This window comes from Stereum hirsutum (genome assembly GCF_000264905.1).
Source record: "Stereum hirsutum FP-91666 SS1 unplaced genomic scaffold STEHIscaffold_5, whole genome shotgun sequence".
NCBI lineage: Eukaryota > Fungi > Basidiomycota > Agaricomycetes > Russulales > Stereaceae > Stereum > Stereum hirsutum.
In genome coordinates this window covers 937,807-960,706 of record NW_006763135.1, presented here as the reverse complement: position 1 = coordinate 960,706, position 22,900 = coordinate 937,807, and the positions used below count along the sequence as shown (strand labels likewise).

At 51.3% G+C, this 22,900-nt stretch overlaps 8 protein-coding genes across 8 annotated transcripts; 5 read left to right on the top strand and 3 right to left on the bottom strand.

The window, feature by feature from the left end:
* Window positions 1–40: 40 nt before the first annotated feature.
* STEHIDRAFT_53996 (uncharacterized protein) lies at window positions 41–1,276 on the top strand (the record flags this gene model as incomplete). Its single annotated transcript, XM_007302230.1, has 3 exons — window positions 41–300; window positions 445–679; window positions 749–1,276. The coding sequence occupies 3 exons, from the start codon at window positions 41–43 to the stop codon at window positions 1,274–1,276; spliced, it is 1,023 nt and encodes a 340-aa protein (XP_007302292.1).
* Window positions 1,277–1,706: 430 nt separating this feature from the next.
* On the bottom strand, window positions 1,707–2,512 carry STEHIDRAFT_109855 (uncharacterized protein; the record flags this gene model as incomplete). The annotated part of the gene is made up of 2 exons (XM_007302660.1): window positions 1,707–1,952; window positions 2,069–2,512. The coding sequence occupies 2 exons, from the start codon at window positions 2,510–2,512 to the stop codon at window positions 1,707–1,709; spliced, it is 690 nt and encodes a 229-aa protein (XP_007302722.1).
* A 544-nt stretch (window positions 2,513–3,056) lies between these two features.
* Window positions 3,057–5,909, top strand: STEHIDRAFT_76689 (uncharacterized protein). Its single transcript, XM_007302366.1, has 4 exons — window positions 3,057–3,577; window positions 3,628–3,742; window positions 4,008–4,378; window positions 4,488–5,909. Exons 1-4 carry the CDS (start codon window positions 3,162–3,164, stop codon window positions 5,755–5,757), a joined length of 2,172 nt encoding a protein of 723 aa, XP_007302428.1. The 5' UTR covers window positions 3,057–3,161; the 3' UTR covers window positions 5,758–5,909.
* A 297-nt stretch (window positions 5,910–6,206) lies between these two features.
* On the top strand, window positions 6,207–10,815 carry STEHIDRAFT_94886 (uncharacterized protein; the record flags this gene model as incomplete). The annotated part of the gene is made up of 6 exons (XM_007302659.1): window positions 6,207–6,450; window positions 6,505–6,650; window positions 6,716–6,761; window positions 6,820–8,964; window positions 9,109–9,987; window positions 10,039–10,815. Exons 1-6 carry the CDS (start codon window positions 6,253–6,255, stop codon window positions 10,813–10,815), a joined length of 4,191 nt encoding a protein of 1,396 aa, XP_007302721.1. The 5' UTR covers window positions 6,207–6,252.
* An 86-nt stretch (window positions 10,816–10,901) lies between these two features.
* STEHIDRAFT_138493 (uncharacterized protein) lies at window positions 10,902–13,422 on the bottom strand. Its single transcript, XM_007302658.1, has 3 exons — window positions 12,538–13,422; window positions 12,404–12,463; window positions 10,902–12,319 (listed from the first exon to the last, which is right to left on the bottom strand). Exons 1-3 carry the CDS (start codon window positions 13,174–13,176, stop codon window positions 11,411–11,413), a joined length of 1,608 nt encoding a protein of 535 aa, XP_007302720.1. The 5' UTR covers window positions 13,177–13,422; the 3' UTR covers window positions 10,902–11,410.
* Window positions 13,423–13,580: 158 nt separating this feature from the next.
* STEHIDRAFT_146132 (uncharacterized protein) lies at window positions 13,581–15,304 on the top strand. The gene is made up of 4 exons (XM_007302657.1): window positions 13,581–13,622; window positions 13,674–13,741; window positions 13,806–15,193; window positions 15,253–15,304. Exons 2-3 carry the CDS (start codon window positions 13,708–13,710, stop codon window positions 15,146–15,148), a joined length of 1,377 nt encoding a protein of 458 aa, XP_007302719.1. The 5' UTR covers window positions 13,581–13,622; window positions 13,674–13,707; the 3' UTR covers window positions 15,149–15,193; window positions 15,253–15,304.
* Window positions 15,305–16,865: 1,561 nt separating this feature from the next.
* On the top strand, window positions 16,866–18,836 carry STEHIDRAFT_155372 (uncharacterized protein; the record flags this gene model as incomplete). Its single annotated transcript, XM_007302656.1, has 8 exons — window positions 16,866–16,880; window positions 16,946–16,958; window positions 17,014–17,072; window positions 17,131–17,306; window positions 17,372–17,575; window positions 17,629–18,193; window positions 18,249–18,363; window positions 18,424–18,836. The coding sequence occupies 8 exons, from the start codon at window positions 16,866–16,868 to the stop codon at window positions 18,834–18,836; spliced, it is 1,560 nt and encodes a 519-aa protein (XP_007302718.1).
* Window positions 18,837–19,116: 280 nt separating this feature from the next.
* On the bottom strand, window positions 19,117–21,993 carry STEHIDRAFT_94881 (MFS general substrate transporter). Its single transcript, XM_007302655.1, has 15 exons — window positions 21,764–21,993; window positions 21,677–21,696; window positions 21,607–21,622; window positions 21,367–21,542; window positions 21,134–21,257; window positions 20,850–21,067; window positions 20,635–20,735; window positions 20,527–20,564; window positions 20,311–20,462; window positions 20,107–20,219; window positions 19,970–20,024; window positions 19,824–19,897; window positions 19,742–19,765; window positions 19,579–19,675; window positions 19,117–19,507 (listed from the first exon to the last, which is right to left on the bottom strand). Exons 1-15 carry the CDS (start codon window positions 21,927–21,929, stop codon window positions 19,229–19,231), a joined length of 1,653 nt encoding a protein of 550 aa, XP_007302717.1. The 5' UTR covers window positions 21,930–21,993; the 3' UTR covers window positions 19,117–19,228.
* Window positions 21,994–22,900: the final 907 nt, after the last annotated feature.

Below are 22,900 nucleotides of genomic sequence, written 5' to 3'. Positions count from 1 at the left end.
TGCTCTCCGCACCAGCGCACATTTTGACTCTGAAACAGTCATGAGACATTCACCCTCCCCATCTCCTACGACAGACCTCTCCATATTCGGTCCTTCCGCCGATATCCGGCTCCGGACGAACGACCATCATTCCAACAGCCGCACTAGCAATGCTTCGCCTATCGATGTCCTGGCGCACAAATATGTCCTCTCTCGCGCCTCTCCTTTCTTCAACGATATGTTCACCCTCTACGAAAACTATCATGAGCCTGTGCCGGTGTATGAGAGTGCATGGGTCCTAATCACTGTGTTGAGATTTGTGTATCCGGACGAAGGGGAGCCAAGGCTGGCGCCACACGCCATCGGGGAGGTCCCCGACAACGCGGGCACTACATCGTCTGTGGATGAGGGTATTGGTGCATTGGGTATCGATGACGACGAATCAGCCTTCACCTCGGCCGCAAGCTTCGACCCGCGTTCGACGTATACTATTCCTTCATTATCAGCCCTTGTCCCACTCCTCTCCGCCTCACAGAAATGGCTCCTCGCACGTCCTCTCAAGGCTCTCCGCGCCATGCTTGTCCACCCGAATTTCCTCGCAACGGAACCGTTAAGGATATTCGCTATTGCTACACGGTTCGAGTTTGACGAGGAAGCGAGAATAGCGAGCGAGTGGGTTCTGAGGACGGGAGCGTTGGGCGTCGGGATGGAGTTGGGGCTTTGGCCAGATGGTGCTGAGGGTGATGAGGTCAAAGAGCTAGAGTTTAAGGATGGGATCCCAGAAGAGTTGAAATGGGTCACTGCGTTCGCGTTCTGGGAGTTGCAGAGGCTGCATCGCAGACGGGTGAATGCGGCGTGCGAAATCCTACGCTGGCCTGAAACCTACCCGCTCTCGTCTGCCCCCATCGCCCATTCCTCCAACAACCCAGGCCACTTCCCTTCCTTTATCTCCTCTACCATTTCAACGTCTTTTTCTGCTCAACCATCCGCCTCCCGCTTCGACCCAACCGCCGCCCCACTCGTCCCTCCCATTTGCATGCAATGCTCCGCCCGGGGCTTTGGCTCCCTCTCGCATGCCACGCCACGCTGGTGGGAAGAGTGGCGGTCGAAAGCCATTGTCGAGCTGAGGAAGAGGCCGGTCAGCGCAGAGAGTGGGATCTTTGACATGAAGTTCCTTTTCGGTTGTGCTAAGAGGAGTGGGTGCGTCAGATGTTGCGAGAGCGTGTTGGGGAGTTGGGCGTACCTTGAGGGGGTGAGGGCGAGGATTGATGCATTAGAGGGGAGGATCGAGCTCTGACCCGGACGCAGTTTATAATTCATGCATCACAAGCAGACATGGCACAGGGAATAGTCTCATTAATTTTCACTGCTTTACAGCGTTGTTACGCAATCTGTATTTTCTCGAGAGCTCTGACACATATGCCGCTTTACACGCCTAACACATCATCTTCGCATTAGCATAGTACACACTTGGGGAAATAGGAACGAACGTCGTTGCGACAGATTGTGATATCAGAATGCCAAGGCCACTGTCATAAGTCAATCAGATGCATGTTTGGTGCAAAATAAGGTCGACATGAAGAAAACTGGAACGTAGAAACGAAAGTTAAACCAGTACTTATTACAAAGTCATTCACAAAGACAGAAAGCGCTTGCAAGTTTGTTGGAGTTGACTCAACCAACGGTTTTTTCGCCCATTGTCCACGCTGGCATCCGACGTACCGCTTTCAAGTAGAGAAAAATGTGGGCAAACCAAATCGTTCCCTCCATATGTCGTCTCCCTGTGGCGTCAAAGGGTTGCGAAAAGGCGGGTACAGTTCCTGGACCTTGAGTTGCCAGGAGTCAGATACTACGTCATCTGTGGCGTCCGACGGTGGTGGGGTCGGATGCACAGAGTGTTGCAAAGTTTCATCCACAGGAGATGATGAGCGAGGGCCAAATAGCCCTCCGTGCACCGAACTAGTTGGGTTAAGCTAACACGGTTTTCTCGAGATATGTCTTCGAGACGGTGCACGGATTGTCTGAGGGGGCAGCAACATGTCAACCATGAGGAACCTTTCAATGCTTGGAGGTAGGAGAAAGAACGTACGACTGTAACACTGAAAACAGCGTTGTGAGACTGCGTATACCGATCCAAACGTCTTCTGATCTGTTTCGTAACCTCTTTATCGAGCACAGTCCATTCCATTTCCGTCCACGGATCCTTCATGCTCCCTGCATCTCTCTTCGAAATCGTCTGGTATCCTGTAATCTTCGCATAGACCTCGCCTAGTAGGACGTTCGAGTCACTCAGATTATGTCGAATGGCACGTCCTAGCGAAGTAGTTGCTTCGTCGAGTTCACGATAAGAGAGAACACGTGTAGCCTGTACGGTCTGCAGGAGTTGTGAGAGTGAGTCAAGGTCAGCGAGAAGGGCTTGGTGTTCTGTGGCAGAACCGGCGCTCTCCCTCAGAGCTTTGTGAACTTGAATGGCTATTCCGATTACGGTGGCAATGTCACCCAATGACAGAGAAGTGAGGCCGGCGAGAGACATGTAGGCCAAGAGTCAGACTTAGAACAAGTACATGGATCGAATAGCGACTATCAGAGTCTGCCACCTAGTGAGCCCCGAGGACCCGTGCACCTCGCCACATATATAAGCTGTGCAACACATGCACAGGAAAGGATTGCGCCGGTCACCTGCTCATCGATACGGACAGAATCAGACGCCCAAAGCATGCCAGGAAAGTCTTGGGAACGAACATTTCCTCCCTTGAACGGTGGCAATGAAGAATTAGCGATTCCGCGACGTTCCTGGTGACTGATATCCGTGGCGAGGCATGATTACTCTCCAGAATATTCAGATGTCATATCCGTGTTGTGCCCAATATTTATAGCTGGAACGCTCTGAAACCGCGTGCGTTGGAGAGACAGTCAAAGAGTAATAAAAAAAACTTTGAGCGGTGGTGGTAGCAGGAGTTGAAGACGCGTCGCGTACGTAATGCACGTGGCGACGCGGTCAACTCCTCTCGTGGACAATGTTGTGGCGCCCTCCTTATAAGTACCCCAACCCTCATCGAACGCATTTTCCCCACCCCAGACACACCTTTCTTCTCTCCATGACCATAACTGTCCTCCGAATTCTTTCAATCTGATAGGCTTACAACTTTTCTTCACTGAGCGTGTCTGGTATCATATATCTCATGATGGCTACCACAACTACAGACCCTAGGATCGATCCCACAACAGGGAGACCATACCACCGCCTCAACTTTCCACCCTTTCCATCTCTTCTCCACGGCGAATCACTTCCTTCCTTTGACGAATTTCTTGCAAGCAAACCTCCTGTTGGCATTGTCGTGCCCCTTTCCGAGGAAGCCCTCGACGCTGACGATTACGTCGAGCGCGATGCCCATGGCGTACCTACTGTCGCCTTGCTCAAGGTCCACGATACTGATGAGATGCCGAGGAAGAAGAAGGTAAATGGCGTCCTCGCAACGGCTGCTGCTGAACCGAATATGCCTCCGGATCCCGAGGAGTATACCAGTGGCAGAAAAAAGTTTCCTTGGGAGGAACAGTGGGACGCCACGGAGTCGTCTAGGCGAAATGCCTATGACCCGTGAGTTCACTTTATCTCTGGCCTGACGATCCCCCATTGAATGTGTGCAGGAACGTACATCCCGTTGATCGCATGCGCGAAGCTGCCGATGATTTCCGCTCTGGAAGACCCTGGCCCGGACCTGGAAAAGCGAGCGTCGGACCTCTCATGAACCTATGGAACCAGGTGAGATTCAAGGGCTTCTATTGCAGGTCTACTTCATCTTCCCGTTTGAAGGTCTCTGCATTTTGCGGTTTTTTACGCGATCAAAGCTGTGGCGTGTGAGTGTGGCCCAGAATAGGGGCTCGGGGTCATTCTACGCCACTGCGTCTCAACATTCGCTAGAACGAAAATATCTTTCATCGCTTCGACTCTTGAAGTCATTTCGCTGTGACTGCGATAAAATGTGATCATTCAGACTGACCCATTATTCTCATCGTCCCTCGCACAGTTCCTACTCTATGCCGGCCTGCACCAGCATGCCCCCGGCCCCGGAAAAAAGAAGACGTCTCAAGTTGTGGCCGCTCAAACCCCCGACTCTGAAGGTTCCGACTCCGAAGGGGACGACGAAGACCTCGATGTAACTAACGTTTCCATACCCGCAGATATCGTTGACGAATCGCCTGTCGTAAACAAAGGGACTGGGCGGAAGAAATCAAAGGTGGTGAAGGACGCGGAGAAGTTGAAGGGGCTGACGTTTCAGCAGAAGTTGGAGTTAAGGAAGGAGGAGAAGGACGCGAAGATACTGGCTTTCTTTTACGACCCGGAGAAGAATATCAAAATCTTCTTCTCGAGCTACTTCAGGGACCGGGGCCTACTTTGGTGCGTTGTAAAGGCTGTTCAATCTTCCTCACTGGACTTTTCATTATGTCTCTAGTATCGCAACGTTTTATTGATGGTTTTGTCATGCGTTGTATTGTAATCTATACAGGTCCGAAGGCCGCTGCCACTCCCTCCCCATTCTCGTATCTTTCTTCCTCGCGTACCTCATCCGCTCTTCCACCTTCCCGGAACCAGACTTCAACGAGCCCCTCGTCGAAGCTCTCCGGATCGCCAAACAAGCAAAGCTCGAGCTCCAAAGGACCTTCAAGATCTCACGCACAATTGGTATGCAAGATGCATTCAGCGAAGGTTGCATCACACTTTGGGGAACGAGAAAGGCGAGCATAGACTGGGGTGGCTTCGGTGACGGGGCAGGTATTGATAAGAATAGCGAGGAAGCAGTGCAGAAGGGGGCGACGATCCAGGAGGTTGAAGACGAAGAAGAAAGGGAAGCAAAGAGGAGGAAGCTTGCTTCCGACGACAATTCCGGCCCCATTTTGTTGGAGGCCATCGCGGAAGGCGCGCCCGTTATCGACACTGCCGCTCTTCTCGACAACCCAGAACTCGCACCAACCCCGGAATCAGATTCACCTGGATGGGGTTCAGGAAACGCTGGGACAGGTTGGGGCTCTGGTGCCGGTTCTGGCTCGGGATGGGGCGCGGGTGAGGGAGCAGGAACTGGTTGGGGTGGCGATGGCGATGTGGACATGAACGGTGCAGACGGGACTGAGGACGATACGTGGACCATCGCACCCGTCGTACTTTTCCCGCTTCTTGGCCCGACCAACTTACCTCACACGCATGAAACCGGGATCGTCGAGAATTCGACCAGGCGTATCGTTGATTTCTTCGATCCTGTCGATGTCTCCACTCCCTCCGAGACTTTGTTGAGTGGAAGTGCGGCGGCGGCGGTGGAGGATGAGTTGGAGAGGCGGTTCGCGAGGGTTGTGTTGGAGCCGTGGTTCAAGAGGGGAGACAAGGTGCCGAAGAAAACGGATGTGATTGTACCGGAGATTCTCGAAACCAGCCAAGGGAAGGTCGTCGGCGAGAGTGGCAACACCATACTCACACGCGTCAACGACAAGGACGAGTTCGATCCGTGGATGGACGAGGTAGTGTTGCTCGTGGAGAGGAGTGTGAAGGACGTGCTGCTTAAGGGGATGGGTTTGGGTGCGACTTGGATTGAGATTAAGAGGATAGACAGTGATGAGAGCGACAGAGTCAAGAACGATGCGGATGACAAGGGAAAGGGGAAGGGGAGGGGGAAAGGGAAAGGGAAAGGAAAGGTGGCGGAAAAGAGGAAAATATTTGTGTATATGGAGCAGATGGTCCACGTTCTGCCCAGCTTCCACATGGATCCAGATGATGAGGCGTTGTAGGGACACATACTCTTTTGGAAGGCATTGTCACCATACTGACTCGGAAGTTTATGGATTGGATGTTTTCTACTATCGTGTACTTACTGTAACCATACTTCGAGGTGCTTTCGTTCGCTTACCTGGCCTAGCCGTCTTTGCTTGTATATATGATGTCTCTTCCGTACTCACAAGTACTGTCAGTGGTCCACTTTCAAGACGCACCGGTAAAGCGAACCTGGAGTGGCACCCAGCATAACATCGGCTACAAGTGGGACTACGCCACCGTATTTGGCTTTGTTTTGACCTTACCTTGATCCACGTTCCTTGCGAGGACAGGCGAGGACCTACTTGACAAGCAAGGTAATCTCGAGAAAACGGAAATCTTATAGAGCTCTCCTTCTTTCCTCAGGCCTCAGCTGCAAGCGGTGGGAATTCTACCTCGCACAGATCATTAACCGTCGCTTAATCCCATAGCTACAACAAGACATCACCCATCACAAACCACGACTCAGTGTTATGGCAGCCAGCCATGGCGCAGACTTACTACGGGCGGACTCAGATATATCAAAACGCATCTCAGGACAGCCCTTGAAATCTGTTCTGGAGGATCTGAGTGCCATTAACGGAGCTGAAGATCTTATTTGCACACTATCTGTGCCGCTCACAGTGAAAGTCGCTGTATTGTGCGTATTCCACACGGCCCGTACAGTCGAGGTATGTTGAGAACGCGAAAACAAGCAAGAGACGAACTCATTAATTTACGCATAGCTTCTGGACGACCGAGAATTTTCTAGCCTTGCTGAAGCCGCCGAAATGATAGCTATCCTCTCCGGAATCATCGTGGACCATGCACTTGCATATGAAGGTCAATTAAAGTCGCCGGCGAATATCGCTACTACAGTCCGAGGAGATCGGTATATCTTTTCAATTTTATTGTCTATCCCCTCTGACGCTGATGGGGCGAGTGTTAATTTCACAGCCAACCTATCCCGAGTGGTAGTGCTTCGAGAACCATTTCACTTGCGGTACGCTTACCCTTCTTGAAAATCCCTGTAGGATGTCTTGATCATGGTGATGGTCCAGGAGACTACAATCAACATCATTCCTGACCAGTATCCCGAAAAGGCCACGTATTTGACCGAACTTGGTCTCACGCTTGAGGATCGTTACCGCTGTTCGGAGGATATAAATGACCTCGAGAAGGCCATATACTGCAAGCAACGAGCCGTCTCCCTAACTCCAGAGGACCAGTCGATCAGAGCATTATATCTATATAACCTCGGTGCCATATATGATCTACTCTTCGACCGCACCGGCGATTTATCCGACATCGACAAGGCGCTTTCGTTTATGGAACAGGCCATAGCCCTCGTAGAGGACGACCGAGCCGACAAGGCCAGTTATTTGAGCTGCACCGCCAACTCTTATCGCAGACGATTCGAGAAGTCTGCAGCGCTTGTTGACATTGACAGAGCTGTGATACTGTTCGAACAGGTCAAAGACCTTATGGCCGTCACTGGCCATGCAGATGGTACCGCTGAAATATCTATGAATATAGATAGCCTGGCTGTGTGTTTACGCATGCGATCAGAGCAGATAGAGGATCTTCGAGATCTGGAGCGAGCGCTCTCGTATCATGCACAAGCGGTCAAGTTAGCCTCTGACGATGACCAGGATAAACCCACATACATCGCAAACATGGTCACAGCTCGTCTCCTCCGTTTCACGCGGTTAGGGGAGCTAACAGATCTTGACGATTCCGTGGCGTTGTACGAGCAGGCCGCGCGGGCCATACCCGATGGCGGTCCTAACAAAGCCGTGTATCTAGACGATCTAGCCATGTCCTACCATCGGCGTTTCGAATATAACAAGGAGATTTCAGACTTGGAGAGAGCCATCTCGACGGAAAGACAGGCGGTGGCAACAGCGTCTGGAGCATCCGGGAGCACAGAGGCACCATTCTATATCACTAATCTCGGTGACCTTGTCAAAGGCCGCTTCGAGCTACTTGGGAATGTAATTGACCTAGATGAGGCAATTGCATTATACCGGCAGGCCAGCGAACAGACGACCAATAGTGATATTGACAAACCGACCCGTCTTAATCGCCTTGCGGATTCACTCGAGGCCCGTTTCAACCGGCTAGCTGAGCGGTCTGACCTCGAGGACGCGATTTCGTTACAAGAAAACGCACTCCACCTGACGCAAAAGGATGATCCTTTTCGAGCTTCACGGCTAACTAACCTGGGTATCACATATCAAATACAATGGACGCGATTGGGAGACGTAACAGCTCTCGACAAGGCAATAGCTTTGATGAGCGAGGCAGTAGGCCTCACACCGAGTGGGACAAGCAGACCTCCCCAGCGACTACATAACCTGGCCATGTCCTTACGGAGCCGTTTCCGTCACTTGGGGTCGGTGCATGACCTCGAAGAGGCAATCTTACTCGAGACAGAGGCAGTCTCTTTATTTCCAGACGGCGACCCTGTTAAACCGAAGGCTCTCAATGGTCTGGGAGTCTTGCTGATGAATCGATTCAGTCAGTTGGGCAACAGAACGGACCTTGACGCGGCCATTACCTCGATGGAGGCGGCTATCGCGCGTACGCCTACTGGACACTCGACCAGGTCTCATCCGCTCAGCAATGTAGCGGACGCTTATAGGGTTCGATTCGAGCAATCTGGCGACCTCCTTGATCTTGACGAAGCCATCTCATCACAGGAGCACGCTATCGCTCTGGCGTACATTGGAGATCCAAACAAGCATATCTCTCTGAACAACCTGGGAATCGCCCTTCAGGTGCGATATGAACGTCTCGGGGAGCTTCCCGACATAGACAAGGCGATCTCATCTCAGGAGCAAGCCCTAAAATTAATCTCTAACGATCATCCCAACCAACCACTTTGGTTATCCAATCTCGGAACGGCCCTGCAAGTCCGATATGACAAGTCAGGACAATTGGTGGACCTTGAAAAGGCGATCTCATCGCAGGAACAAGCAGCGACTCTTATATCTGAAAACAGTCCTTTCAGACAAACGATCCTGGCCAATCTGGGACTCGCTCGACGAGGACGTTTCGAAAGATATCGAGAGTTAGGCGACCTTGATAACGGAATCGCTACGATGGAGGCAGCCATCGCCCAATTCTCTGATGACCATCCTCAGAAGCCCGCAGCGCTCAATAGTCTGGGTGTGTCTTTACGCGATCGGTTCTCGCGTCAAGGAGTGGTTGAACCACGAGACATCGAGTCAGCGATGTCTCATCACAGCCACGCCATCAATATTACTCCGGAGGGCCACCCGGACATGTCACTGTACCTCTGTAATCTGGCAATGTGCTTCTTGGTACGGGCAGAGCGGTTGGACAAGAAGGCTGATGATACCGTTCGAGCATGTTCCTTATACAAGGATGCGGCGTTGGCACAGACTGGTTCACTGTCTCCCCGTCTACATGCAGCTGGGAAATGGGCAAGGCTGGCTCTCGAAAACAGAGATATATCGTCCTCTATGGAGGCGCATAGGCTGGCCCTGGACCTCATTCCACGCATCGTCTGGTTAGGAACAAATGTAGAGAATCGGTACCAAGACATTAGCGTTATCGGGGATGCGGCGAATGAGGCAGCTGCAGTGGCCATCGCTGCCGGGGAATACAGCCTGGCATTGGAATGGTTGGAAGAAGGCCGATCTATCGTATGGGGCCAGCTACTTCGTCTACGCACACCTGTCGAAGACCTCCGTACGTTCGACCCAACGCTCGCAGACAAGTTGGAAGAAGTAGGACGAAGCCTTGACCGTGCTGGTGCAGCGAGTCACATTATGACGACATCGGTCAGTTCGGAGGATGAAGTCCAGAAACGCCACCGTCTTGCAGAAGAGTGGCAACGTCTAATCGACGAAGCTCGACGTATACCCGGCTTCGAAGACTTTCTTCAACCAAAGAAGATCGTGCATCTGTCCCGTGCTACTCACACATGCACTGTGGTCGCAATCAATGTCCACAGATACCGATGCGACGCCCTCATCCTGCGGCCAAACTGCGACGAAGTCATTCACGTCCATCTCCCCCGTCTTTCGTACGCAAGAACAGAGGACCTACGCAAACATCTAATGCAGTCCTTGAAAAATGCTGGTGTACGTTCCCGGGGATCTAGGGTCGACCCCGTCAGACTCAAAGATGGGCTTCGGCGTGTGTTGGCCATACTCTGGAATGACGTTGTGCAGCCTGTTTTAGACAGACTATCATATTTGGTGAGGGTTCTTCTATGAATTCCGTTATCTCCAAATCTAACAACTTAGCAGCACGATGATGGCGGAGAACTCCCTCATGTTACTTGGTGTGCTACAGGTCCTCTCGCTTTCCTCCCCCTGCACGCAGCTGGAATCTACGGAAGACCAGGAAAAAAGATCTTCAACCACATCATATCCTCCTATACACCCACTGTTACAATTCTCCTGCCTCGTCCCGCAGTCAAGTTTCGAGGTATCCTTGCTGTCAGCCAGCCAGCGACTCCGGGCCACAATGCACTTCCGAAGACCGACACTGAAGTTGAACAGGTCGCGCTCCATGCACATAACCAGAGCTTGACCGAATTGAAAGGAGCCTCAGCTACCGTCGACGCTGTCCTGGACGGTATGGCCAAACACAGCTGGATACATCTCGCTTGCCACGCCATCCAAGACGCCACCGATCCTCTAAAAAGCGCATTCGCATTCCAGGATGGAATGCTGGACCTCGCCACCATCATGCAGAAGTCACTCGTACACGCTGACTTCGCCTTCTTGTCTGCATGTCAAACCGCATCAGGAGACGAAAAGTTGCCAGAGGAGGCCGTACATCTCGCCGCAGGGATGTTGATGGCTGGATATCGTAGCGTTCTCGCTACGATGTGGTCCATTGCGGATGTTGATGCACCACTGATTGCGGACGAGATATATGCTACTCTATTGAAAGGCGACGGGGAACCAGATAGTGGGAGAGCGGCGTACGCGCTACATGACGCGGTTGCGAAGCTTAGGGAAAGAGTCGGTGAAGACGCGTTCGCCCGATGGGTGCCATTCATTCATGTAGGACAATGAACGGACACCTTCTGGTATTCAGAAAAGGAGATGTACGTACTGGTTCAATATTACATGAGACACGGAGACGAAATGGATTGTGGTAGGAAAAGACGGGTAGGCGATGGAGGAGGGATGCTTGAGGGATGCGAAGAACCGCTTACGTTCGTCGAAGCGGCGAATCAGTGGTTCCGAAAACCTCCGAGTGTGGTGCCACTGTATGTCCTTGAACAGGTGAGGACCATCTAGTGAGCGCGATCAACGTGGCTGGATAAAGACGAAGAGAAAACCCAGAGGGTCGGAGTGGAAGTGAGAGAAGTAAAGGGACGGCAGTAAATATAAGTTATATAGACGCGAGCGAGAATAAATCGGAGGAGAGAAACACTTTGTGTAGGACATATCGTAACGAACCAAAGGAAACGGTATGTAAGGGTTCATAATGACAGACAGACTCCGAGCATGAAGGGTGAAAATTGACAAGAGCGTACCGGTATCGTTCGCCCAAGAACCTGATACAAGGAGGATATATTTAGAAAATAGGAGAAAATAACCAAACTCTCGCGCTGCAAGGCACGAACAACCTCAACGATCCACCGAACGAGCAACGGCGTACAATTCAAGCTCCACCGCTCTGAGCCTTCTTCACCTTCGCCTTTGCCCTCATCTGGACCACAATCTTTGGGTCTTCCTTGTTTTTCTTCGCCGGCCCAGCTGCACTATCCGGCCCATCTTCACCATCAACCATCATACTCTCATCCGCCACATTTCCGTCGTCCTCGTTCTCCGCTTGCTTCACAGCCTTCTTTGACCTCGGTTTCGCGGTCTTTGGCGTCGTCTTAGGTGTCGAGGTTCCAGGAGTGTCGGTACCGTCATTAGCGGCAGCCTTCGACTTTGGTTTCGGCCCCGGTTTCGCTCTGGGTTTCTTAGGCTTCGCTTGGGGTGTGTCCGCGTCTGTCGGTGGAACAGGTTCGTCCACGTCTGTCTGTGCTGTCTCAACAGCAGGCTTCTTCTTCGGACGACCGCGTGGTTTGGGAGGGGGTTTCGGTGGAGTCTGTGGCGCCGTCGAAGGTTGATCATCGACTCCGCCCATCTCAGCGTCCTCATCCGCCTTGGCTTTCGTCGTCGACGTGCTAAGAGGCTTATTGGCATCCTTCGTGATCTTAGCCCTCTTCTTCACCGACCCTTCCACCGAGTTCTCTCCTCCTTTCTTCTTGGCGGGCCCTTTACCCTTGCCCTTTGCACCCATGCCGAGGGTAGACCCCTTGGCTGCAGCGGCTAAACTCTTCACGCCACCCACGATTTCGTCCACGCCGCTATCTTCGTCCCCTTCGTCGTCGTCTTCTTCGGACTCATCGTCTTCTTCGGCATAACGAGGGCGTTTTTTATTGTTCACGGCGGCAGCGCGAGAGGAGCGCGAGCGAGGAAGTTGTGAGCGAACATTGTGGCAGTTGCGCCTGAGGCAGGAGACAAGCTTGTCATTGAGGGGTGTGGAGTCAGCTCGGAAGCGAGCGCGTTTGATGTCGGTCTGTTGGAATAAATATCATCATGAGTTAGTTACACGAAGGCATCAAGGCAAAAACCATAGGTGAAAGACTATAGATGAACGTACAGTGTGTTTGCCTTCGTAGCACCAGCCGTCCGGAGGACCCTGGTCACCATCACCTTCAACCTATTTACAAACGCAACGAGATCAGTTCATTTGCGTGAGTAAATGAATGGTCTGCTTCGCAGAAGATGACGCACCGTCTTCCCGCAACAATTCCAGATCGTCTCATACTCGGTTCCGATTTCTCCAACAACTCTACTCCTCCCTACCCTCTCTACTTCGGCACTCTCATCATCGTGCGCCACCAAGCAGCTCCTATCATTATTTTCAACCTCGGTATATTCTTTGTGGCATCTCACGCAATGCAGTTGCGGGGGAGGCGTAAGGGTAGCGAAGAACGCGAGAAGAGCGGGTATCTGGTTGCTTGGCACTTGTGATGCGGGTATAGGAGAGTCGTCAGGTGGATTAGACAGAGCCGTAGAGATGTGGTTGAGATGGGTCGTGGTGTACGAGTGAAGAGTTTTCGCAGGAATGGAGGGCAGTAGCTCCAGCAGTGCTTTCACCGCGCCTTCAGGATCTGTCTCAGGATTTATTGAGGCGAGAGCGGAGTTGACCTCGACAGGCTCATTCGAACCGACATTCTCGTGCGCGAGAGAGCGAGACGGTGAGTTTTTCGTCGCTGGTGCATTGGTAGGATCAAGAGCGAGTTCCGAAGGAGATGGTGTGCGGAGCTGCTGTGGTATAGGACTTGGACTTGCGCCGTCTGCGGTGGAAGGCCCTTCCTGAGATATGCTCGGCGATGTCTGTGTCTTTCTCCAGAGCAGACCAGAGAACATGATAGAGTGTCAGAGGGAAAAACTAGGATGATGTGGAGGTCAGCGAGTGAGAAAAGGGTGTAAGTAGGCCGCAAGAAGCGCGTTCTCCTCGTGTAGGGTCACGGTGACGATAAGATATTCAACCCTATCAATCGCGGCAAACCTTCAAGCACAATGTTTGCGCTTTGGGAAGAAGTTTCCGTGCAAATTGTTCCAAATCTGTGAGAGTTATGAGACGGTGTCGACGAGCTCAAGCGCGGCGCTGACCATGGCGACGGTAGAAACTAGAAAGGCACTATTTCACGCGGTATTTATGTAGAATGATTCTAGGGTTAGGGTCGACGTGTAAGGTCGCCCCTGTTGGCGAAGTCCTGGTTCTTTCTCTGCTCTTATAAAACGACAAATTGTACAGGGGCTCGTCTTTTGTTGTGGTCAATATTTCGGGTAGCTGCCAGCAAAAAAACAAGGTACTGCTGGAATATTTCTCGACGATATATACATATAACAATCTCCCAAAGGGCATCGAGTTTCATCCACTAACGCATCCAACCAATGGCTAAATTGACTGCTCCAGGACGAACTCGAGGTGAGTAACCCTGTATGAGAACGCAATATTCATAGTTCTGTTATAAGGCCTTTTTAAATTATAGGCGTTGACCCTGGTACACCGAACGTCGCCGACATCCAACGTTTACCCGTTGAGTTACACGGTCAGATATGCCACTATCTTTCGCCAGAGGACATGGCAGCTCTGAGCCGTGTCTCTTCATACTATCTCTCTATCTGCAAGCCCTTCTTGTATCGGGACGTTCACCTCTCTGACAAAGCCGCTAAAGCAAGATATGAATTCGGAGACGGCTACGAGTCCGAGGACGACGAAAAATTCCTGGCACTCGCATCGGAACACCCAGAGATGAACAAGAAGACGACGTTCCAACTTTTTCGCGATACAGTTATGGCTCGTCCGGATCATTTCGGACCCCTCGTCAAATCTCTCCACCTCACCGGTTACTACTACGACATTCGCTTCGACAAGGAGTCGACAATAACCCTCTTCCGAGCTCTATGCAACGTCATCACTCTTGAAGTAGACAGTGAAGAGAAGGATAATGAGGAAGGGGGCTTTCTCATATTTCATGATCTCCACGCGGACGTGTTTCCTAGATTGCGCGAATTTCATACCTCGACCAGCCCGTTTGAGAATCCTGGGTATCAGGATTTTTTAGATTCGCATCTCGAGCTCATTCGGTGGCACTTTGACGGTTGGACGAGTTTCCCCATCCTTACGACTCCAGGGCTCGCTCGCATTCGACACTTCTCCTCCGCAAAGCTCCCAGACATGCATACGCTCATGCAGCTCCTGCGCACGATGCCCAATCTTACTCACCTTTCCATCCCTGGGTGCTTTGATAACGAAGTACCTGAACATCTCGAAGCGCTGTTGAATTACTTCGCCAATTTCGGAGCAGGCATTGTCGAATTATCCATGTGCTCCGAGCTTAGCGAAACCTTCGAGACATTCGAATGCCTACTGCGCCAGGTCGTCCCATCACTCCCTGCCCTCCGTCGTTTCAATTTCATTACCGACCTGTTTCCCGAAGACAATCGGCGCTATACTCCCGTCGTACCAAGCACCATAGATTCACGTCCACTGCTTGATATATCGTTTCCTCCTCATTTGGAAACCATCGAGTGGACCATCTGCACTACCGATTTTTCTCCTCCTCCCGTTCTTGGTCCACCGTTCATAACGAGACAAGGGTCTTCGAATGCCAAGGAACTGTTCTCTATTATTCGCTCCTTGCGCACGGTGATATACCGGGAGCATGAGTTCGAATTCTTATATACAGCTCTCGATGGAGGGAAAATCCACGTCAGCCCGGAGGAAAGATTTCACAGAGTCGAAGACAGCGAAGAAGACGAAGACGACGAAGACGACTACTACTACTACTCATGGAGTCTTGGTCGGGTCCCGTATTGGCTGCTAGGATAGAAATCGGGGAAATCGCCCACATTTATCGTCACCGGAGGTTGCAGGGTAAGTTCGCCCTTTCCGGGGTCATCTTATTTCACTGACTCCGAGTTTGTCTGTATTAGATTTTGGTGGCAACGTTGCACAATACCATATTGACAGACACTGATGGTGCTATAGTGGCTGTTGTGGTAGTTCTTCACAGTCGCCTCCATTTTATAAAACGCCTTGGCTGTTGACGTTTGGCCAGATCGGTCGGCTATTGAGGTTGCAAACACTATGTGTCTCGGCTCAGCGCCGTCTGCAGAGTATCACTCCCGACTTAAGTCATCTCCATTCAAAGGGCATAATCAACAAGCCGTTATTCATGCACCCTAAGCATAAGCTGGTGGATTCTCGCATATGTGACCATGCCAATGACCCAAAACGTCCATAGTGAGTTGTCTTTCCTGAATCGAAGAAATCAGCCGGACTGACGCGGCACCTAATGCTTGAAGATCGGTACTACTTTTCCGGGAGGAGTGCTCGGGTGTCAGGGCCTTGTGGTGGGCGTTTCGGTCCATGTGTTGTCCAATCATGCACCACAAAGGTGCATACTTTGGACCAAAGGCTCGACAGTTCGTCCTATGCCAAAGTAAGCGTTGTCTCTACGTGTGGACAGTCGTCGATATTAGGAACTCGGGCATCGTGGTAGGACGTATTTGCAGCACCAGAGGCGTTACGAATATCGTCGGACCCACAACCCTTCCGATATGCGATATCAGGACCGTGGTGGAATTGCTTTTGGATACGGCCAGGGGCAAAGCTTCTTGCTTATTATGCAGCGTTCATTTGTCATTATCCGGAAGGAACGGTGAACCGACTCACACCTGCTTTTTGTTGTGGTAGGTCAGAATTGCTACTGAAGGAATGCTACTGGGTCCTTTCCCATGATTTTCGAGCATCTTCAGATCCCATACTATTCTGCTCTAATTCGGCCAATCTGCCAGCCACTTACGCCGCCGTGTCGTACGGTGAGGGACGGGGAAGCCGTGAAAGGGTGGGATCTGAGCTTGCGCGGAGCGTCGCGACGTCCAATGCTACTTTTTCCCAAGTTGGCCGAACTTGAAGTTTGATCTTCAGTTCCCGGGCTTCTTCTCTCCCCGACTTGTGATGAGGATCCGCAGTTGCAATATGACGTTGGTCGATTATCGTCTGATCCAGACTCTGACCTCTATTCAGATCCTCTATTCATAGGACCTTTACTCTTCATTGGCTCCGCTACACGCGACCTCAAACATGTTTTGCGCTTGCCCTATATTTCTGAATCCCCTTCAGTGTACTCCATTTTGACCACGGTTTCTAGTAATCACCTGCCTCTTTCTGCTCTTCTCCCGACGTCACGTAGGTCATTTGGCTGCTCTTCGACTCGAACCGTCTTCCAAGGTCATTTCTTCACGACCATCCTTTTCGTTGGACTCGTGCTCCTGCCAGCTCGCTCACGATATCATCACAGACTAGGCATGTCCAACCGATCGACTTGTTCAAACTGCAGAAAGAAGAAAATCGTACGGTTTATATCCGTCTCGACCTTCAATACATCTGGTATTTGACCTTTCCTTTCTCTTTACTAGCGCTGTGACGGAAACGTTCCCGAATGCGGTCAATGCTCAAGGAGGCGATGGCCTAACGGACCAGCTTGCGATTACTCACCACCGGAAGCTCTCAGTCAAGGAGATCTTCTGCGGAAAGGAGACGCATGTCTTCCATGCAGGTGGGTCATTCTTCGTAAGCTGATGTCGAATCCACATTGACTAATACCGATCTGCCCATACTTAGACGGAAGAAAAAGGTGCACCACGGAATTTAATACGACCTGCAGACTCGACTGCTCACTTAGCCAACAGAAATGCACCGGGAACCGTCCAACTTGCCAGGCTTGCGTCGTCGCAGGAAGGGTCGAACAGTGCTCATACGACCCCTTGAGGCGCTTGAGACCTGGATCTGCTCATTCCTCTAAGCAGTACAATCACTCCCTTGCAAAATATCGAGCAAATAACTCCAATGCGCCGGTCGTGTCGTCTGTTCAGTTAAAGACTCCCTTGGAGGAGGAGTTTGACTACCGAACGACACACCCGCCATCAAAGGCAACGAGGCCCACGATCGACGACGGATATGCTGTGTCAAGGCATCTTTCTCGGTGAGGACTCTATTTCGATTATCTTTGGTTCCATCTGACCCCTCAACCTCTTCTGCGGAACATAGTCCATCCAACGATAGAGTCCCTAAGGCATATGGCATGCTACAGTCATCCTCTCCGGAGGCCATCAGTTCCGCGCGTGTCTACGACAAACAGTTCTCGATCCCGTCTTCGATGCAGCCAACAAATAATGCGTTGCCAGGCTCTTTCTTGCAGCCTCCAGGTCCCTCCAACAAGTCCCTGTTACATTTGCCTTACGCCAGTGAATTGTACGTCGATGGCGCTGAAGCTCCTGGTGTCGTGCTAATGCTGGTAATTTTAGACGCGCTCTATTCTTTGCTCACGGGGTAAAGATTAGCATCCGGATGACACAGGACAAGCTGGATGCTATCGCTCGAGCAGACATGTCTGGCTCTATCGTTCACCCCGTCTTCATACACGTCGCTCATCTCATAGGCGCCATCTTTTACTACCATGATCAAGCGGTGAATATCGAGCAGGATAGCGAAGCTAATGACCTTCAAGTCGTCATGTCCATCCTATCACAATCCAACGCTCTCCCCCCTGTTGCGTCCATTCAAGCCCTTGCGCTTCTCGCTTACTACCACTACTACAAGAGGGATCTCTCCAGCGCGTGGGATCGCATGCGAGCGGCGGTCGATCTCGTTCTTTTGCACGATATGCACATCACTATCCCCACTTCAGACGGCTTGACCGAAGCATGCTCTGTCCGTCATAGAGGCGGCCCACTGGCTGCGGTGGACGGAGCTGACGAGGAGAGGTCTGTCCTTGCCCAAGTGTTGTATCGGGACAGGGAGGCGGAACTGGTCCTGGGTATGCCGTTCGGATCGACACCTCACCTAGTGGCCGAGTTCCAAGCGTGGGCAGTGAGTTGACTCCTTTCACCGAAGTACTGGCTAGTCTGATGCAATACTGCTGCAGTCACTTGATCCACCACCAGAGCTTCCTAATCCCGTAGTCACGCGTGCAATGTGTGCTTGGCTCCTATATGAGACCCGAGCGTTCATACAGCAGTGGGGTCAACCAGAGGCACTCGGTATGTGCTTCACCCCTTGTGGCGTTTAGAGAAGCGTACTCATACCTCTGAGGTCCGCAGGCCTCACACATCCCTCTCCATTGTGGTACGAAACCTGTCTCAATATGACCCACCGCATCGAACAACAACTCGTCCACGTTCAACACTCGATAATGCGAGCCTCCCTCATCTTCGAAGACCGGCTGAGCACACTCGCGTACAAAGGCTTCGCCATAGTCTGTCTCACCGCACTTACGAACATGTACACCGTCCTTGCTCAAGTGCACACGGGCCCAGACTCGAGGCGCCAACTGCTCGATACGGCGGAGCATGTTGTCAGTATTTCAGAGTCATTTACGGACGAGGAGTACGATTATATGGAGGCACCGCTTTATGTGCGTATTTCCTCCGGTCTGCGGTGTACGGGAGCTGACGCTCGGATCAACTCGGATAACGTTCTTCGATCCGTAGATGTGTTGGAACACCGTTCGTGAGGTACTGCTGCAGCAGGAGCGACTACAGAGCGCATCGATTCAGCTCGTCGGTGAATGCGAGAGACATACGAGAGGTCTTTTGTCTATGGTATCCACTTTACGACAGTGCATGCGCAAGCTCGAACGGGCTGCTCCGTGGGTGGCCTCGATCGGGGTGGCGGCATGATATTGTACATCATTCATAGCGCTGTTCCTTCTTAGGTGCATTCACTTATACTTACCTCGTTGCACTCACCAACATATACATGTATTCGGAGCTAAACCAGTTGTCAGCATATTCCCGAACGGAATCATCGTGAAATTCATAACCCAAGACGTCTCAAAAAAGACGCCACGAAACCATACAGCCAAAGGAATAATAAACAAACTCAACCCTGCCCGCACACCGTCCTCTAAATATCCTTCAACTTCGCATCTGCTCCCTCGATCTGTCCCGCTTTCTCAGCCCTAGCCTTGTAAGCTCCCCTCTGCTCCTCCGACCACCTGACAGCCGCCCTTCTGCCCTTCTCTACGTCCACGCCGAACCAGATGACGATACTCGCAGCAGTGCATAGAGCAAACAGGAAGGGGAAACCTTTCCAGTTGTCGCCGGAGTTGTCGATGATGGCTTGGATGACGTTGGGGCCAATCATGGATGAGGCGCGGTTGGAGAGACCGAAGAGACCGAAAAACTGTGTGCGGAGTCAGTGTGAGCGTGAAAATGTATTGTATGAGCAAGCGAGGGGATAAAGGAGATGCGTACCATGTTGTCGAAGCCGGGCGGTGTGAGTTCAGCCATCATCGTTTGAGAGAAGGCATAGTAAGGTGCTTGGAAAAGACCGAAGACGACATTGTATGCCCTGGAAAATAAATTCTCGCCTTCAGTTCGTGTGTACTATTGTACCATTCCAGTGACCTTTACACACCAGAACTCCCATGCGTTGTGGAATCTGCAGCACAGAACTCTGTCAGAACCTACATCTGGAGAAAAGGTAGGAAAGAACTTGCCCGAACTTCTGAGTCCAAATCCCGATCATACCCCATAGCGGGATGAGGATCGTAACGACGTTCGTCACGACGAACTACAACACAATATCGCAGGACCAAAGTCAGTGATCGCTGGGCAGAATCGCGAAAAGATGCACAAAACGCACCATCTTCTTCGTGCTGATTTTCCAGTATCTCTGGATATACCAGAACCCGAGGGTGCTGCACGCCACACGCCACACAAATTGACAAATGTTAGACGTCGTGACATGGTCGATGTAATGTAAGAGAAAGGAATACGGACCTAATGGTAGACGTGACAGCCTGTGCAAGACCGATATAGGTGTTCGTGAGGAATGAGAAGTTGAACTTGTCATTCTGGCAGATTGATATGAGCGTTCCGGTTGTGTTGAGGCCCTGCAGTCACAGATACCACGACACAATAACGGATCGAAAAAAATCAGCAAACAGTATGGTATAGGCAGGCAATCTGGTAGAGAAGACTCACATCCGCGAGCAAGAAGAAGGAGAAGAGGTAGATGAAGGTGTAGGGAAGCTTCTTATACTGCTTGAGGGCGATCCAGATCTGCTTCCAGCCCACGGTAACGTAGTTTTCTCCCTTGGGTAGGGCAGGTCCAGGCCGAGGCTGCTGATAGATGACTATACACACACGTACAGTCAGATTCGAGGTTCGTGCTTCGTAGAAATAGTGAAGGGAACTTACACCACCAGATACCAAGAATGACCCAGTATATGTTCGTTCTGTCAGAGTGAGAGACAGTGTTCAGTACGCGAAGATATAAGGAGCCCCTGAAGAAAGTAAATAACGCACAGGACGATAACGTAGTTGTCTACCTTCGGGTTGTCGGCCAGAGGGAGCAAGAGTGACAGGTTCAGCGCCAGAGTACAGATGTAACCGATATTGCTGTGCATCTACATAATGTCAAACACACCCAGAGGATCAGTTATTACATTAGTGTTTCAATTTCTCCTCTCCACCGTATACAATAGAGGGGACCGAGATCGAGGATGGGTTGGACAACGTACCGTGCTCATGTTGGAGATCCTGTTCTTCTCCAAACTCTCCTCCTGCTCATACACCTCCGCAGAAATATCTCCGTTTTCGTACTTTTCCTTCAACTGTCTCGCATGTGGCGTATTACGCGCGAGACGAGGGAAGACGGCGGCGTAGAAGACGAGCGTCGCGCCGTAAGAGATAAAACCAACCATATACAAGGCCATGGCTGCACCCCATCGTGTCGATGCTATTGATAGCAGTCAAACAATTTAGTAAAGATAGAGAAATGAGTAGAAGTGATGGTAAAACGTACAGGTGAGGGCCATACTGGCGAACTGAGCTGCCCAACAAATTACGGTGATGATGAGAAGGAGCCAACGACCGAATGTGCCGTAGTCTCCGGCTGAGCCCAGGGTCGTAAAGATGGCGGTCATGACCTGGTTGCCATCGCCACATACATTAGACGACAATTCCGACTCTGAACAGCAGCTTTTGGACTGCAGGAGAAAGAACGACGGAGGGGGTGACCGAAGGAAAGCGACGTACAGCGAAACTGACGCCATTGGCGACAAGAACAACTGAGCTAACAGACTTGGTGCCGCTTCCCCATGGTAGAACACACTGCCCAGATGCGTCTGCGTCGCTGCAAGATGTACCCACACCACGGACAGGATCATAACCAGCGGCATTGGCGAGAGATTGGAAGAGGGTCATAGAGTAGCCTAAAATGATACATGGCGACCCGTAAGCGGAAATGCCTCTACCTCGAGAGGAACGTGGGCATACCATTAGGACCGACACCCTACATGGTATACTTGTCAACATAACGCTTAGAAGACTAGTTGACATCACGTACATTGTCACCGTTGTAGTACACTGCAAATCATGGGAAGGAGTCAGGACGACCTGAACGCACAAGTATAAACGAAGAAAAGAGACGCACGATAATAACTCCAAAGCTCCCTCCTCGTCACAATTGGTTCATCGTCACTCAACGGCATGACCACAGGAATATCCTCGTCAAGGACATGCCCATTCTTATCATCCGCGTAGACCGGCTCCGGCTCTGTAGTTGGCAGAGGGTTCTCGGGAGGTAGAGTCCTAGACATTGTGAGGCGACGACGACTCCTTCACGCTGGTGCGAGCGGGATGGTGGAAGGGCCGGAAGGAGCGGGTGAGAGCCTCCTGAAAGAAGATAGGCATAATTGAAGTTGATTATAAGGACCACAAGGAACGCGGTCTTGTGATCTCCACATGCAATCTAGGTATCGGAGGACCGTAATAATAGCCTCGATTCGATAGGACATATCATTTCAGGCAATTTCAAGCCGAGATAGGATGGAGGTAAATTTTGAGCAGATAAAGGAGGATAGCAAAGACAGACACCGACACTATTTGTGACGGGAGTCCAATTGAAAGTGCAATAGCATAGGCTAGCGTCGTGCTGAAAAGCAAACGTGCGCCAAATGAGCTCACTCAGAGCGCACTCGGGACGTCGCGGGAGATGATCTCCTTCCGTTCCTTTTGCACGGTGCCACTGTGGCGAACGTCCTCAGTACTTATAGGTAGCTTGAGCACAGCATCCTACCAAGTCAGACGTAGAATCGCAAGGCAATATTATACGATATGGACACCCAAAGTAATCGGCGTGCCTGATGAATTAGTACTTCAAACTGATAGGAGGGTGTGGCGCAGACGTGCAAATGTGCACGATGCAATTCGGCATGCCAGGAACGCTTTGCTTTGGATGAGTTTGAGAAAGTACGACACACGATAAGGTACTTGTTGTACAACGTAGACAGAACGATGATTTATGTCGAAGCGTTTGATTTGGATGTTGGCATTTCTTTGATTGGAGTGTGTGACTGTGTCAGTAATAATGGGGCAATTCCATGGACATCGGGGGAAGGATAACAAAGATTATTTATGGTAGACATGGTGTCAAAAAGGCGACTCGTAGCCTGCTCAAAGAAACTAGCGACCATCTACGAGTTGGGGCCTCTCCATCTTCTTCCAGGCCTCGCTGTGACAAATCATGCAGCTCACTCGTACTCCAACCATAAAGCGTTCTCCTATCAAG

Coding starts and splice junctions, on each gene's coding strand:
- STEHIDRAFT_146132 (XM_007302657.1), top strand. CDS start 13,708: ATGGCTAAATTGACTGCTCCAGGACGAACTCGAG. Junction 13,742..13,805: donor TGCTCCAGGACGAACTCGAG/GTGAGTAACCCT, acceptor TTTAAATTATAG/GCGTTGACCCTGGTACACCG.
- STEHIDRAFT_76689 (XM_007302366.1), top strand. CDS start 3,162: ATGATGGCTACCACAACTACAGACCCTAGGATCGATCCCACAACAGGG. Junction 3,578..3,627: donor AGGCGAAATGCCTATGACCC/GTGAGTTCACTT, acceptor GAATGTGTGCAG/GAACGTACATCCCGTTGATC. Junction 4,379..4,487: donor AGGGACCGGGGCCTACTTTG/GTGCGTTGTAAA, acceptor TAATCTATACAG/GTCCGAAGGCCGCTGCCACT.
- STEHIDRAFT_138493 (XM_007302658.1), bottom strand. CDS start 13,176: ATGTTCTCTGGTCTGCTCTGGAGAAAGACACAGACATCGCCGAGCATA. Junction 12,464..12,537: donor GGAATTGTTGCGGGAAGACG/GTGCGTCATCTT, acceptor GTTTGTAAATAG/GTTGAAGGTGATGGTGACCA. Junction 12,320..12,403: donor GCTACGAAGGCAAACACACT/GTACGTTCATCT, acceptor TTATTCCAACAG/ACCGACATCAAACGCGCTCG.
- STEHIDRAFT_94881 (XM_007302655.1), bottom strand. CDS start 21,929: ATGTCTAGGACTCTACCTCCCGAGAACCCTCTGCCAACTACAGAGCCG. Junction 20,220..20,310: donor CCTTCTTCTTGCTCGCGGAT/GTGAGTCTTCTC, acceptor CTGTGACTGCAG/GGCCTCAACACAACCGGAAC. Junction 19,766..19,823: donor ATTTGGACTCAGAAGTTCGG/GCAAGTTCTTTC, acceptor TCTGTGCTGCAG/ATTCCACAACGCATGGGAGT.